The following is a 16,231-nucleotide window of genomic DNA, read 5'->3' on the forward strand; positions in this document are numbered from 1 at the left end:
GGTTTGGCTTAGGCAGGATCTGAGGAAGTTTGTTTGGAAAGGGGCCCTGCTACACATTATATTTACATTTGATCCAGAATCCATACCAAATAGAACAGATAAGAGTTTTAAAAATCGGGAATGGGGACCTACGATGTTCTGGGAACTCTTAAGAAAGATTTCAAATTTATATAAGGGAGAGGAAGACTTAAAGGGAAATGACACAGTGTATATAAAAGAGAGGTGGGAGAGGGAGGCAAATATTGTCATATCAGCGAATGAATGGGAAGAGATAAATGAACAGCAGTGGAGAACAACTTGCACGGGTGAGAACACACGTGTGGAAGATTCTGTAGAACACCAGCACAGACAAATATTATAGATATAGAGAATATAGATATATATATCATATTAGATATATATATATATATATATACCGTCGTCCCTCGCTATATCACGGTTCACTTTCGCGGACTCGCTGTTTCGCGATTTTTAGTGTAGATTTTGCATGCTTTTTTTTATTCACGTACTGTCGTATGAACGCAGTTGTGGTTCTGCGTCCTAATGGCTAAGGGAGACCGCACATGTGTTCTGCGTCCTGTTTAAGGAGTACTGTACAAAATGCGTGTAAAAAGGTGTTAAAAGTGTGTGGTTAGGGTTTTACGGCCTTAAAACATGTAAATATGTAAAACTTACTTCACGGATTTCGGTTTATTGCAGGTTATTTTTAAACGTATCCCCCGCAGATAAACGAGGGACCACTGTATGTGTTAATAATTATATATATATTATATATATATAATATCATATAATATATATATTTCATTATATGTTACAACTTTGTTATTGTACATGGAAAAAATTGTATTTTAACATGAAATTTCTGTAGATGGACTGGGCCGTTTCCTAAAATGAATAATGTATACTGCTAAATTACCGAGATTAATCTTAAAGTTATCTTATTTTAATGTTTTTTGACATGATATGTATGTTATTTTACAGTATGATGGGCATTTAGAAACTATAATATACTGTATTTTACTTAATTTTACAGTTATTGTGTGTAGTTCTGTGATCCAGTTATTTACTGTAAATTTACAGTATCTGTTTGGAAACTTTGCTGCCAGTGCTTTTACCATTTTTTTTTACAGTTTTTTTATTTATTTTTTTTTTTACAGTGTATATATAGATTATTCAAGAAATTTTGTTCCAATTGGAGAGGATGGCTTAAAGTTAAACTTTTTAATTGTAGGTATCTAAAAGTAGATCTATCTCACTATCTCCCTATTTTTTCGGAGCATTTTGACAGAATTTACCCATTGCTCTTAACGTCTCATCATTACCATTGAAGTATATACTCAAAGGTGGGGAGTCAGGGTACTTTTAAACCACTATGCTATGGTTTCAGATGCAACACAGCAGATCAACAGCAAACTTAAAAACGGTCTGTCAACAGATTTGAGGGCTCTGCTTTTCCACCTGTGACTTTCATTCATCCATCTGTAGTTGTGAATAGGCTACTAAAAAAACAAGACTTAATTGATTTTACCACAATCCCCTTTATTTTGACTGTAGAACATGACCACAAAAATCAGCTAAATTTATAGGCAGGGCATTGTGTTGATTTGGAAAATGGTACAGAACACAAATCCAGAGGTCCTTGGTATTATCAGTTCTTGGGGTAAGGTGTAATACATAGAAACATCTTTTGTTTTGCTCTCCTACACATTGATAAAGATGTTTTGGACAATCAGGTGAAGAGAAAAGCAATGTTGTCAGCAGATCACCACCTGGTGGTGAGTTGGATCAGATGGCATGGGAGGATGCCGGACAGACCTTGTAAATTAAACATGTCTGGTGGATGGCCCTGTCCACGTGGTCTTCATCTCAAACCTCTGGAAAAATTGTGCATCCTGGGGGATGCTGTTAATGTTTTCATAATACCAGAACAAAGGCCATGGTTTCTGACAGAAATTGCGGAATGCTCTCTCCAAGTTGGGAGTGAGTTGTTGCCCCAAGGGTGTTGAAGTTTCTCACGGTCTTGTTCATGAGTGATGAGAAAATGATTTGGCGGATTTGTACAGCGTCAGCACCAAGGCCAACTTTGTATTGAACCACAGTGGGGAAGAGGGAGTTGGGCCAGAAGGCAATGTGTCTCAACCCTCCCTTAGGCCATTAGCTTTCAGTAGTTCCCCAAAAAATAAAATCATGGATACAAGCAGCCAGAATGTTTTCTCTGTGGGTTGCTTGGCTCAGACTTGAGACTGAGGAGCTCAGACATCTGCAGGAAGCTTGGAGTAGAGCCGTTGCTCCTTGTGTCTCCGTCTAACTGAAGTGGTTTGAGTATCTAAGTGATATGCCTCCTGGGCACTTTATTTTAGAGGTGTTCTGGGCATGTCAATTGGCAGGAGACCCAGGGGCAGAGGACATAGCACACATGAAATGCGATCCTGGGCAAAACCTACTGCCACTGCAACCTGACACCGGATATGCAATGGAATTAATTGTCAGAGGAAGTTAATTTCGGCTCGAAATAATGGCACAACATTCAAATCTTGAACATGCTGTCCAAAAGGTTAAGTTATTTTGAACAATACAGGCACAGGTTAGTATGCTAACCCAAGCTCCTATGTCCTTTTTGGGGCTTGATAATGTCTTCTCCACTTGATTTTAAATGGTATTAAGAATAAAACTTCGATATCAATCAACAAACAATGTGGTTCTTAAACTAAATCTTAGGATTAAGGATGTTAATGTATTATAAGAAAATGTATATACACTTTAACAGGATAGCAAGTGACAAAAGACACTGTTTACTGTAGCTGTTTCTGTACAGTGAAACCGAGAAGTAATCCTTCACTGTAAACTGCAATGCAATATAATGCAACATGTATCACTAAGATATATGGATCTTGCATTTATCTAGAGAGACTGACAAGGAGATTATCATACATACTTTTTACTATGCACTGCTTTCACTATACTGAGTTGTACATACAGATATGCATAGTAAAGCGACAAAACATAAAGTGAAACAGATTTCAGCATAATGAGTCAATTGAGCTTGGAGTTTGTAAAATCACCTTGAAATATTTTCCCTGAAAGGATCATTCTGAAAGCTGATCGAAACCAGCTGTAAAAGAAGGCATAGATAAATGGATTGAGCATTGAATTTGACCATCCAAGCCACTTAAATGTTGCCATTAGAGCATCTGGTATTGTAAAATTACTTATAGGGTTAAAGGTCATACAAACAAAGAAAGGAGTCCAACAGGTGAGAAAAACTCCCATTACAATAGCCAAAGTTTTGGTGGCCTTTCTCTCCATCTTACTTTCAGTCTTTCTTCTCTGACAGGTTGTCTTCTGGATGCTGCGTGCCTGTCTCTGTGCCACCATTAAAATCTTTAAGTAGATAGTTAACATTATGATAGCTGGAAGGTAAAATGAAAGGACAGGTCCTGTACTTGCTGAATTCAGATTCTGAAATAAAACACATCTTCTTAGATTAGATTGTCCTTGGTTTACTCCCAAAATTGTGATTGTGATTCCATTTAGAGCAGGAACAGTCCAACTCACCAGGATCATGATCACAACAACATGGACATTTATTTTAGCTCTGTACCTCAGAGGCTGACACACAGCATAATATCTGTCAACAGAAATAAAGCACAAGTTCAAAATAGAAGATGTGCTCAGAAAGATATCAAACGTGCTTCGTACCTTACAGAGTAAATATTCAAGATCCCAACATGAACTTACAGCCAGTATGGTGCTAAAAGGCAAAACTAAAAGGCCAACAAGCAGGTCAGCTACAGCAAGAGACTGAATGAGGTAGTTTGTAGGAGTGTGGAGCTGTTTGAAGTAAATGATGGAGATTATTAAAAGAAGGTTTCCAAACATTATAAGAACTGATAAACAGCCAACAGAAACACATAATAAATATGTGGTGGTGGTGAAGGTGCTCAAGCCAGATACATTTGTTGATTGATTGCAGAAATGTTTGTCCTCAAAAACATCATCAGACCTGTTGACAAAGAAGTTAGGATCCATGCATAAAAGATCATTAATAGTGAGATAACATTTGCAATAACATGCTTTATATCATGAGAGAGCTTATCAGTTAATGTTAGTGCTCTGTATGTTTCATATCATACCTGTTTGGTCCGTGCATCTTTACTGATGGGAGTCCTGCACAGTCTCTGTGCCACTGAGCTGCATATTCTACTCTTATTGTTCTGGGCTCATTAGCATATCATGGTCAAGGGAGTGGCTTTTAAACATAGCTCAATATGATGGGTAATTATACAACTTCTTGTGCATGCATGAGTTTAATCTCCTATCTATATACCATTTTTAACAACATTGTTGCGGCCCAGGGGGCGTGTTTGGTTGCTCTCTCTTTGTGTGTTTTGTTGCCTGGTAACATAATTGGTGGCTCGTCCGGAATCTCACTAGTTTTGGGTGAGTGGGCCTGTTGCCTGGTTGTCTGGTCTTGCTTTTGCTAAGTTGTAACAGTTTCCTCAGTTCAGGTAGGTGGGTGTTCAGCCTAGCCCTTTTCCATCGGCACTCGTTATTTTTCCTTTTTTATTTTTGAGGTAATCCTGGGCGGGAACATAGATCCCTGATGGGGGTAGGCGTTTTGTGGCCTCGGCCGCTGATGTGTGCCTTTCAAGCTGCCTCGAGCCCAGCACGCCTCTGAAGATAGGCAGGTTAGGTTTGGATCAGGCAGGATCTGAGGAAGTTTGTTTGGAAAGCGGACCTGTTTGTGGGTGACAACAGGCATTAGCTCGGTGAATGTGTGTAACCTTGGTTCAGTGTGTGCACTCTTTGCTGCAGTGGGGCTATTGTTTTAGACATCTCAGCTTGTAGCTCAGCTTAGCCGAGCTTAATTTAGCTTTGTCGAGTTTTGTGGACGCCGTGGTGGTATTTTGTGGCTTAGCTTAGTTTAGTTTAGCTTGATGTGGTCGACGCATTTGGTTTTATTATGGCATTCATGCTGAGTGAGTTTGTGGCCAACCCTGCTCTGGCCGGCCCAGGTTCCCCAACCTTTGACAGCTACTGAGCCTGATGAGTGTTTTAAAACATTCGTGTTTCAAACCATATGTCTCCCAAGGGTTTGTGTCTCTGACAGGGAGAGTTCAGGATCAGGTTCCAGTCACAATATTAAGAGGTATGGGTGGTTCCCTGTAGTTCATCCTGGATTGTGCTTTGTCCCTGTGTAAGGAGTCGGCTTGTGATGTGAGCACTGTATTCAGGGGCATCGGGATGAGTTTTGTACCAACTCCTCTACATCGAGTCCATGTGCACTCAATTGGGTTATGTGTATTTATTCTGTGGCTGTCCTTCCCTCATTTCGTATTTAAGGTATGAGCTTCATCATGGGTAACGACATAGCTGGAGGGAAAGTGTATCCCCAGAGGTTGTTGACATCTCTATTCCTACATCTGGGTCTGACGTATTGGCACAGGAACATCCAAACATGTTTCGAGTTAGTGTTCTGACCAGGGCTCAAGACCGGAAACAGGAACAGGGTGTTGATCTGTCAGATTCCCTGTTAGCCTCAGTTTTGGCTGAGGACAAGCTGCCACCTGCCGATGAGGCAGGGAAGTGTCCAGCTAATGTTCATGAGAAGGAAGCAGGAGCTGCTCCGAGGAGGATGAAACTGCCATTGATGTGTGGTGCGCTATTCCAGGCTCAGAAGGATGATCCCTCCCTAGCCACGTGCTTTGCGGCTGTTGTCGACTGTGATGACACGTGTGCTAAGAAGCAGTCATATTTACTGGACAATGGTTTGTTGGTGTGCAAGTGGATCCCGCAGGCAGGAGTTCCTGTTGGTGTCACTGGTGAGGACTGGAAGTCAGTTCACCAGATAGTCGTTCCAGCTGGTTGTCGGCAACATGTGCTAGCTTTAGCACATGAGCATTTATGGTCTGGTCATCTTGGTGTCACTAAAACATACGACCGTATATTAATACATTTATTTTGGCCAGGAATGAAGCGTGATATTGCACGTTACTGCCACACTTGCCACCTAGCTGGGAAGCCTAATCAGAAGGTCCCCCCTTTCCCACTGCATCGTGTTCCAGCTGTTGGTGTCCCCTTTGAACATGTCATAGTTGACTGCGTCGGTCCCCTGCCAAGAACTAAGGCTGGAAACCAGTTCCTCCTGACTACAATGTGTGTTGCAACCCGTTTTCCTGAAGCAATCCAAACGTCAGTTTGAGCTGGGTGATCAGCTTCTTTCATCTCTTTGGTTTGCTCAGATAGTGTTCCTGATGATGGTCTCAACATGTCCTCTGGTGGTCAACAGAATGGTAGGCTGTATGAGCTGTACTATGAGTTTTTGTCTGATGTAGGCTGTCGTCTGTCCTACCTTCCTGATGACCAGCAGACTGATGTGATCCAGTTGCTCCAGTCATTTCCCACTTTGTTTAGCTGCCAAGTCTTTCCTTTATAGTGCCCCTGTCTTAGCTGCACCTAACTTTTCCAACCCTTTCAAGTTGAAGGTTGATGCCAGTGACTTGGAGCCAGTGCAGTGTTGCTGCAAGATGATGCAGATTCTGTGTCTCACCCTGTGTGTTTCTTCTCCACCAAGTTCAGTCTCCGGCCCCCGGAGTCTTTTAGGTGTTGTCTTTAGGTCATGGTTTTCCTTTTGTAAATTAACTTCCCACTCCTGTGTTGCGTCGGTCCTCTTAATCGGTGGTTTTGGCTGTATGTTACTCCCCATTTCCCCGTCTTTCGGGGGATGTAACAAACATCAAGGAAGTTCAACAACACAAGACATAGCAGCCAGCTAATATTACTAACTAGTCCAACAGCAAAGAGCCCAGCTCTGTCTTTCAGCCTTTTATTTCACAAAGCTCTCACCAACGACTAAAAGTCAGTCCCAAATTTACTCTTGTCCAGTGACTTCTTGCTTGGATTTAAAGAAACCATCAACAATGGTGAGTATGGTGGTGTTACCTTGCAATGGTGGCAGACTGATGACAAAGTCCAAGACAGTGTCAGACTATGGGTATGGGTACTGGTAAAGGTCAAAGAAGTGCCAGTGGAGGGCATGAGATGCTTTATTTTGAGCACAGAGAGTACAAGCAACCACAAAGTCCTGGGGTATCCATGGTGGGCCACCAGGAGTCCTCTTTAAGTAGGGCTATGGTACACACCGTCCCAGGATAGCAGGGAAACCAGGATGAACCCACTGCAGAAACTGAGAATGAAGTCAAGTTCTTCTGCTGTGTATTGGTGATGAGAGCATTGGGTGTAACATTTCTTATATCAGGATAGCAAGTGAGAGTGATTGAAATAACCAAAAGATGGAGCCCAACAAACTCCATGGGAGATCAGTCCCTGGGCTGGCTGAATTTCGGACAGATTTTTGTGGTAAGTCCATAAAATGAATAATGAACCCTAACTTTCTACCTATGAATAATGAACTGGCGAAAAGGATCAGGGTGGATGAGCACAGCAGTGGCAGTGAATAGCGCCTTATGTGTCTGAAAGGATTTTTCTGCTTCTTGAGGTCAACTGAACAGAACACTAAGGTAGAAGTTAGCTTAGACAAGGGTGCTACCACATGTCTGTTCTGAAAGGATCTTCACTAAAGGTTAGCAAAACCTAAGTAATTCTGCAATTGCTTAGACAAGTTTGATTTTGTCCATTCTGAAAGAGCTGGAAGCTATTCCCAGCAACTCGCATAACACAGACACACAAGACATAACATAGAGAAAGGGAAAAGAAAAGGGGAGCTTATCCCAGCTGACTTTGGGCGAGAGATGGGATACACCATGGACAAGTCGCCAACTCCTGACAGAGGCTCTGACATATCACTGAATAATTTAAAGTCTGTGTAAAGTAAAAATAAATGTGTTTTGAGTTTGTCAGACCAAAGAAAAAAGGTGTTATTAACCACCCAACCAAATTTGAATAATTAAAAATATTGACAAGTTAATGAAATTAGATGTCAAAATCGGGTAAAAATGAGCAGTGTTCTCAGCTCCAGGACTGTGGGGTATATCCTCTGAAGGTGCTGAAGTCACACCCAGTCATGGGAGTGGTCAAGCAGCAATTTTGAAGCAACAGAAACATGTGTACATGACTAACTTTGAAACACTCTGAGTGAGATATATTAATGCTGCTAGGAGGGCAAGGGTATGCTCAGGGGGGGGCTTAGTGTCTCATCGAGCCACCCTTTAGGACTGCCTAAAAAATCTGGACTGAAATCTGGTGAAAACCCGTTTTAAACTCCACATTTTAATAATATATCGTTCAATGTCTTTTCACATGTTTTCAGCAACTATTTATATATCGTTCAATGTCTTTTCACATGTTTTCAGCAACTATTTTCCAATATATTTATTGTAGTTTATTTCAGAATTGTCTTTTCAGTCTGTTTTGTTAGATTTTGTCTACAAAGCAAATTTAAGCCATAGTGAGTTACACAGCTGCATTCAAACGTTCTTTTTTTTTTTTAGGGCACTTATGCGTTTCAATTACATAGAAAATTTCCATAGATTTAAATTGCATAGTTTTAATATTAACTAACAAACTTAATGTGAAGCAATAAGACTTATATAATACACTAACGGCGAGAGTGTGGAAAGAGTGCAGACCTTCAAATTCCTAGGGGTCCACATCTCTGCCGACTTGTCCTGGTCAGCTAACACCACTGCACTGGTCAGAAAGGCACAGCAGCGACTTCACTTCCTGAGAGTGCTCAGGAAGGAACAACTTAACACCAACCTGCTGGTGACCTTTTACCGATCAGCGATCGAGAGCCTGCTGACCTACGCTGTGTCAGTGTGGCACTCAAACTGCACAGAAGCTGATAGGAAAAGACTGCAGAGGGTAACCAACACTGCGCAAAAGATCATCGGGTGCCCCCTACCTCCCCTGACCACCATCTACAACTCCCGGTGCCTTGGCAGAGCCAGAAGCATTATCAAGGACTACACACATCCTGACTACCACCTCTTCAACCTGCTGCCCTCTGGCAGACGCTACAGGGCCATACCAGCCAAAACAAACAGACTCAGAGACAGCTTCTTCCCAAGGGCAGTCACCATACTGAACTCCAACCTACACTGAACTGACTTGTTTGAACATTGAACATTGCTCCGTATACTGTCGTTATCATTTATTTATTTTATATCTTCACTGTAACCTTTTGCACCATTATGTCACGACTATCTGCACTTTATCTGTTTTACTGTTTTCTGCAAATTATAATGCCTTAATACCTCCACCTATTTATGCTGTCAGTCACACCTGTCACTTTATTGTCATACCTGCTGCTGATATGTGCCTGTTTACCTCCAGGCTTTGCACAAGTCTATGCACAGTCTATGCAACTTTTTACAGACAGTGGCTCATATTAGTAATTGTACAGTCTATGTTAATTCTTGTACTTAGTAGTTTTTGCTATAGTGGTATATATATATAGTGGTATAGTGGTAGTTGTGGTGGTTTTGTTGTGCATGTCTCCACTTGTTTATTTATGTGTGCACACTATGGGGAGGCTTGTAATCTCATTGTACTTGTATAATGACAATGAAGGCATTCTATTCTATTCTATTCTATTCTCAAACTCAAATGACTACATTCATGTGTAGTTGAAGTACATTGAGTTTATTAGTACTATTACATGAATCTTATTACTTGCTTCACATTGTCAAGATTTATGTAATAGTACTAATAAACTCAATGTTCTTCCACTGCACAGTAGTGTAGCAGTAACCAGGTTTGCATTCAGTATTAATAAAAGTCAATTTGTTTGACCAAATCCAACAGTGAAAATGAATGTAGTCATTTTGAGTTTATTAGTACTATTACATAAATGGTATTACTTGTGTCACGTTAAGTTGTTCGTTTATTAATATTAAAACAATGTAATTCAAATGGATGGAAATTCTATGTAATTCAAATGCATAGGTGGCCAAAACATTTTTTGAGTGTTTTCCCTTACCATTATTTCGCTTTACATTAATTCCTAAAGCTTTGTTTACAAAAAAGATCAATGATATTGTATTTTTAAATACGTAATATGTGGTTCAGGGGTTGCATGAATTGGTCATAGTTTGTGAATAAATGCAGACAATTTCTCTATTAAGTCTTGAAATCACAGCATCAGTGTCAAAGCAGACAGTATGAAAACTTTCAAAAAAAGTACTTGTATGATTAAGGATGTTAATGTATTTATTATTAGAAAATGTACATACTATAATAGGACAGCAAGAGACCTTTGTTTTTAATGTAGATAGTGGTTATAACGTTCACTATTTATGCTATTTAATAAACAAAGATCTGGACATGCAGACAGAATGTACAGTCAGAAAAATATAATTTCACCTTACATCAATTCCTAAAGTTTTGTTTACAAAGACAGATATCCACTCCTGAATTCAACATATAGATGCAGTCTGTAAATAAATGCAGTATCTATATATCTCATATATACAATCAGTACACCAAGTAGTACATACAGATGCTTGCATGCACAGCAAAGTGACAGTTTTCATGTGTAATATACAGTACGATCTGCATTGCAAAAGAGATGTTCATTGACAAACTATTGATAACTTTACTAACATTTCTGCACTTAAAATAATGAGTCAAACCAGCTTAGAATTACAATAATCACCTTGAAATATTTTTCCTGAAATGACCATTCTGAAAGCTGATCGAAACCAGCTATAAAAGAAGGCATAGATAAAAGGATTGAGCATTGAATTTGACCATCCAAACCCCTTAAATGCTGCAATCACAGCAACTGGTATTGTATGATTACTGAAAGGGTTGATGGTCATACAAAGAAAATAAGGGGTCCAACAGATGAGAAAAACTCCCACTACAATTGCCAGAGTTTTGGTGGCTTTTCTCTCCCTCTTATTTTCACACTTTGTGCTCTGACAGGTTGTGTTTTGGATGCTGTGTGCCTGTTTCTGTGCCACCATCAAAATCTTCAAGTAGATAGTTGATATTGTGATAGCTGGGAGATAAAAAGCTGAAACAATTCCCATAACTGCTGAACTTAGTGTGTAATAAAAGACACATATCTTATACTGTTCTTGGTTTACTCCCAAAATTGTGATGTTAATTCCATTTAAAGCAGAAAAAATCCAACTCATCAGGATCATGATCACAACAACACGGACATTTATTTTAGCTCTGTACCTCAGAGGCTGACACACAGCATAATATCTATCAACAGAAATGAAGCACAAGTTCCAAATAGAGGATGTGCACAGAAAGATATCAAAGGTGGTTCGTACCTTACAGAGTAAATATTCAAGATCCCAACATGAACTTACAGCCAGTATGGTGCTAAAAGGCAAAACTAAAAGGCCAACAAGCAGGTCAGCTACAGCGAGAGACAGAATGAGGTAGTTTGTAGGAGTGTGGAGCTGTTTGAAGTAAATGATGGAGATTATTACAAGAAGGTTTCCAAACATTATAAGAACTGATAAACAGCCAACAGAAACACATAATAAATATGTGGTGGTGGTGAAGGTGCTCATGCCAGATACATTTGTTGATTGATTGCAGAAATGTTTGTCCTCAAAAACATCATCAGACTTGTTGACAAAGAATTTAGGTTCCATGCATAAAAGATCATTAATAGTGAGATAACATTTGCAATAACTTTCCTTAAATAAAAAACAAAAAGAAAAAAAGTGTACTGATTGGAGTCCTTCATCTCTGTACCACCAAACAATGTAATCTGCTTTTATAATGTAGCGGGTCCCGGCTTGGTCCCCGCAGGCAGATATATAGATAACCCTCTGATTGGAGGTTTCTGGAATTATAAAACAGAAATCAGCAAAGCAGGACAACTGTTGCTCATTCTCCATTCATCCGGATTATGTTTATTCTCACATTCATTTGAACCTTTTCACTGCAATCATGAATTATTCGTTATTTTGTCTGCATTAAAGCACTAGTATTAAACATTTTTAGGTAACATTCACATTAAATGTCTATTTTATACATATTTCCAAAAAAATCAACTTATCACAATTTGTATTAAACCATAAATAAACATTTTCCCTTTAATCATGTCATCGGTCTATCATCAATCATGTATGCGTTTAGCCCTTACACACATCATCTTCATCCACTGAAAAAATATTTCCTTCATATAACTGTACATAAAGTACATTAAGTGCTCACTTAATATAACAGAATAATTCTCTCTTGCAGTTAACCTATTTCACGTTTACACTATATGAATACAAACTGAAATAATAAACATGGCTAGCCCATAGCTTGCCGCCTTAACCCATGAACTTGAACCATATCATTGTTTACAATTTATGTGCGTGCCCTTTACCAAGGCCGCAGCCGTAGCTGATCTTAAACTGCACATTAGCTTTAGCTTCAACATTTCGAGCCATGCACTACACACACACAACTGATTTTCACACATACAGTAATAACTCACAAATGCTCAGGAGCCGAAAGAAACAAATGAAAGTAAACATTTGGCTACAGCATCGGACGCCATTTTCTCAATTACAATCATCACGTACTGTGACATTTTACTTTATTTACGCACTTAACGAGCTTTTAGCTTATGGACCACACATCACCGGGGATTCATATTAGCTTATAAACATCTGAAATCACAGAACAAGTGAGTAACCAACCTGGAATTATAAAACAGAAATCAGCAAAGCAGGACAACTGTTGCTCATTCTCCATTCAACCGGATTATGAGCCCGCTTTCGCGCTGCTTCGCTAAGAACCCCCCGGTGACGCTGCTAGTAAGTGCTGCCACCCAGTGTCCATTCCATGCAACAGCACGTCAGTGTGTTTCTTCTAAATTAGACAGACAGACTGTAATAAAATAAATAATACAATAGCAATAAACTAAAAAGTGACTCTCAGTGATGAAACAATATCTCAACAAAAACACTTATTTTGTGGGTACCACATCAATACTGGACTCAGTAGTGTATCATGGTCAGGGGAGTGGCATTTGATACAGGGCAATATCACGTGTAATCATATCTACTCATGTTATTTGCACATATGCTTTTACTCTCCTGTACCCATATATAAATGCCAAATTTATTAACTATGTGGTTAAATTGTTTCCCTTTTGGTTGTTTTACGTTGTTATGATTGAGAGTTTGCATAGGGTGTTTTATTTTGAAAATTGACCTGAGGCACAGTGAAAATATACAAGTTACAACATAAATCACACAATAAAAGCTATTCTAAAAAGGTGAGTTTTGTGTAGTGTTGTGAACATAGACAGGTTAGTGCAGTCTCTGATTTGTTTGTGAAGAAATTTCCAGAGGCAGCTATGGAGTACGCTCAGACTTCACAGCTACAGTGCCAGGTTCTAAATAATGGAGATAGGTGGTTGGCATCAGAGGAGTGCCGGCTTTAGGATGGAGTGTGGTGGTGGAGTGGGTCACTGAGGGTCTGATTATATAGGACATTATAGGTTAGGAAGAGGACTTTGACTTGGACCTGTTCTGAAACAGGGAGCCGGTGGAGTTTCTGGAGGACTGGGGTAAAGGATGGGGTGGAGTTTATTTAGTACTTTGGGGCTGATACCATCCGGGGCTGTGGCTTTGTTCTGGCGTACTCTCTCCAGCTGTCTTTTCGCCTGGCTGCTGGAAACAGTCAGTTTGGTGGAGGTTTTGACAGGGGGCTCGGAGATCCCAGATATGTGGGAAAGTGTTGATAGGGGAATATTGAGGTCCAATGTGGGTAAGTCCAGGTCAGAGAGTTGACCTGAAACACAAAAAACATGACACATAACAGAGATAAATGACAAAAAACAAAAGAAAATGTTCACACAAGCTGTTGCAACAAGCACAATTTGAGTGGGTATGTTTGGTTAAAATGATTACCACAGAGCATATAAGACATACTGGTTTTGAACTTCCCTTGGGAAGAATGAACACATAAGACTCTGTCCAATCTGGATTAAAAGCTCTAAGTATTATTTTTAAAAGTTTTCCACACAAAGAGGAAGACACAAAGTACCAAAATAAAAGCTTGGTGCAAAATTTATAAAGTCTGATACATGCAACTGTCACTTTTCTGTCTTTTTTATTTGAAACACCCTGACCTCCCCATTTGCTTGTGCAGAGGAAGCCGCATTACAAGGAACCTAGGATTGTTACACCAAAGCTTAATATTGGGGAAATACTACACCATTTATCATGAAATGACAAAAGAACAGAACACAACAAAAATAATTTTACAGCAAGTTTACTTGGGATCAGTTTCATTTATTGAAATTATTTAAAACGTTAACCATCAAAACTCTGTACAAAACCATCCAAACTGTCCACAAAACTGTCACAAACCATAAAACAAATCACACTAGCAGTTTGGAGCAGACACATAGTAGTGCCTCTCCCTTTGTGCATTCATTGTAAAAATAAGCAAGTTAGTATCCAACCAGCATCACTTGAAATTAGTATCAAATAGCCTAAATCAAACTCTAATATTATTAGCTAGCTAATGGTATCTTGTAAATAAATAGTCTTATTGAGATTGCCAAGCTTCACATTCAATAATAACTAGTGATGAGTGATATGTACTTTTTACTTACAAATTTAATGCAAAAAATACACAAATACAAGTGAGTAAGCTATTATAAAAAAGGTGAGTAAACACAATTTTGTATTTAGAGCATAAACAGCCTTTATGTGCATTTACCACACATCAGAAAACTACAGCAGATGTTAATGTTTATTCAAATATATAGCATTAAAAAAAAAAGTCAAAGGAGCTTAGAATTAGTAAAATTACCCTGAAATAATTTCCCTTAAAAATATCATTCTGAAAGCTGATCGAAACCAGCTGTAAAAGAAGACATAGATAAGTTGAGCATTGAATTTGACCACCCAAACCACTTAAATGCTGCAATTACAGCAACTGGTAATGCCTTATTCAAAGGGTTAAAAGTCACGCAAAGAAAATAAGGGGTCCAATAGATGAGAAAAACTTCCATTACAATTGCCAAAGTTTTAGTGGCCTTTCTCTCCATCTTCCTTTCAGACTTTTTGCTCTGACAGGTTACGTTTTGGATGCTGTGTGCCTGTCTCTGTGCCACCGTCAGAATCTTTACTAAAAACTCAAAACAATTCCCATAATTGCTAAACTTATGGTAAAATGAAATACACACCTGTTAGACTGTCCTTGGTTTACTCCCAAAATTGTGAGGCTAATTCCATTTAGAGCAGGAACAATCCAGCTCATCAGGATCATGATCACAACCACAAGGACATTTATTTTAGCTCTGTACCGCAGAGGCTGACACACAGCATAATATCTATCAACAGAAATAAAGCACAAGTTTGAAATAAAGGATGTGCACAGAAAGATATCAAAGGTGGTTCGTACCTCACAAAGTAAATATTCAAGATCCCAACATGAACTTACAGTCAGTATGGTGCTAAAAGGCAAAACTAAAAAGCCAACAAGCAGGTCAGCTACAGCAAGAGACTGAATGAGGTAGTTTGTAGGAGTGTGGAGCTGTTTGAAGTAAATGATGGAGATTATTACAAGAAGGTTTCCAAACATTATAAGAACTGATAAACAGCCAACAGAAACACATAATAAATATGTGGTGGTGGTGAAGGTGCTCATGCCAGATACATTTGCTGATTCAATACAGAGATTTTTGTTCTCAAAAACATCATCAGACCTGTTGACAAAGAAGTTAGTTTCCATGCATAAAAGATCATTAATAGTGAAGTAACATTTGCAATAACATGCCTGATATCAAGAATCAATAACTTTGTTTGTTTTTTTTTGTCTGTAAAGAGAGGTCTAATAATTTGAGTGCCTTCTGTTTCCATATCTCTTTATCAGGAGCTGGGTCTAAGTGGCAGGCAATGTTCTAACAACCTTTCTAATAGTTTTTTTAGAAATCATGTATATCATGTCCACCTGGATAAGGAGAAAAAAGACCATCTAGATTACCCAATGTTCAAAAGTCGGCATCCGTGACGTATGGGAGTGTGTTGGCAGCAGTAGTCGAGTTGTAAAATGAAACCAGGGGGGATGGTGAAATTTTTCATTTATGTGACATATTTTCCAGCAGTGGGGTCCGGGGGTCCTCCCCCAGAAAATTTTGTATTTCTTAGATGCAATTTCCTGCATTCTAGTCAATTTTAGGGTGACTTGCTAGACATGGCAAATCCTAAATCCCATCTGATTCATAGCTTGCATTCTCAGTTGCATGGCCTGCACAAGACAATACTATTTATCAGAAAGAAACAATAACCAC

At 39.2% G+C, this 16,231-nt stretch overlaps 2 protein-coding genes and 1 pseudogene across 2 annotated transcripts; all 3 read right to left on the minus strand.

The window, feature by feature from the left end:
* Nucleotides 1–3,033: 3,033 nt before the first annotated feature.
* On the minus strand, nt 3,034–4,029 carry LOC113746894 (trace amine-associated receptor 1-like). The gene has a single exon (XM_027284330.1). It carries the CDS (start codon nt 4,027–4,029, stop codon nt 3,034–3,036), a length of 996 nt encoding a protein of 331 aa, XP_027140131.1.
* Nucleotides 4,030–10,329: 6,300 nt separating this feature from the next.
* Nucleotides 10,330–11,973, minus strand: LOC109140429 (trace amine-associated receptor 1). The gene has a single exon (XM_019267348.2). It carries the CDS (start codon nt 11,823–11,825, stop codon nt 10,587–10,589), a length of 1,239 nt encoding a protein of 412 aa, XP_019122893.2. The 5' UTR covers nt 11,826–11,973; the 3' UTR covers nt 10,330–10,586.
* Nucleotides 11,974–13,393: 1,420 nt separating this feature from the next.
* On the minus strand, nt 13,394–15,588 carry LOC104939566 (trace amine-associated receptor 1-like; annotated as a pseudogene).
* Between the last annotated feature and the right edge of the window lie 643 nt (nt 15,589–16,231).

This window comes from Larimichthys crocea, chromosome XI, assembly GCF_000972845.2.
Source record: "Larimichthys crocea isolate SSNF chromosome XI, L_crocea_2.0, whole genome shotgun sequence".
Taxonomy (NCBI): Eukaryota; Metazoa; Chordata; class Actinopteri; family Sciaenidae; genus Larimichthys; species Larimichthys crocea.

What these genes read in the sequence shown, in the direction of transcription:
- LOC113746894 (XM_027284330.1), bottom strand. Translation starts at nt 4,029, where the DNA reads ATGGATCCTAACTTCTTTGTCAACAGGTCTGATGATGTTTTTGAGGAC.
- LOC109140429 (XM_019267348.2), bottom strand. Translation starts at nt 11,825, where the DNA reads ATGGAGAATGAGCAACAGTTGTCCTGCTTTGCTGATTTCTGTTTTATA.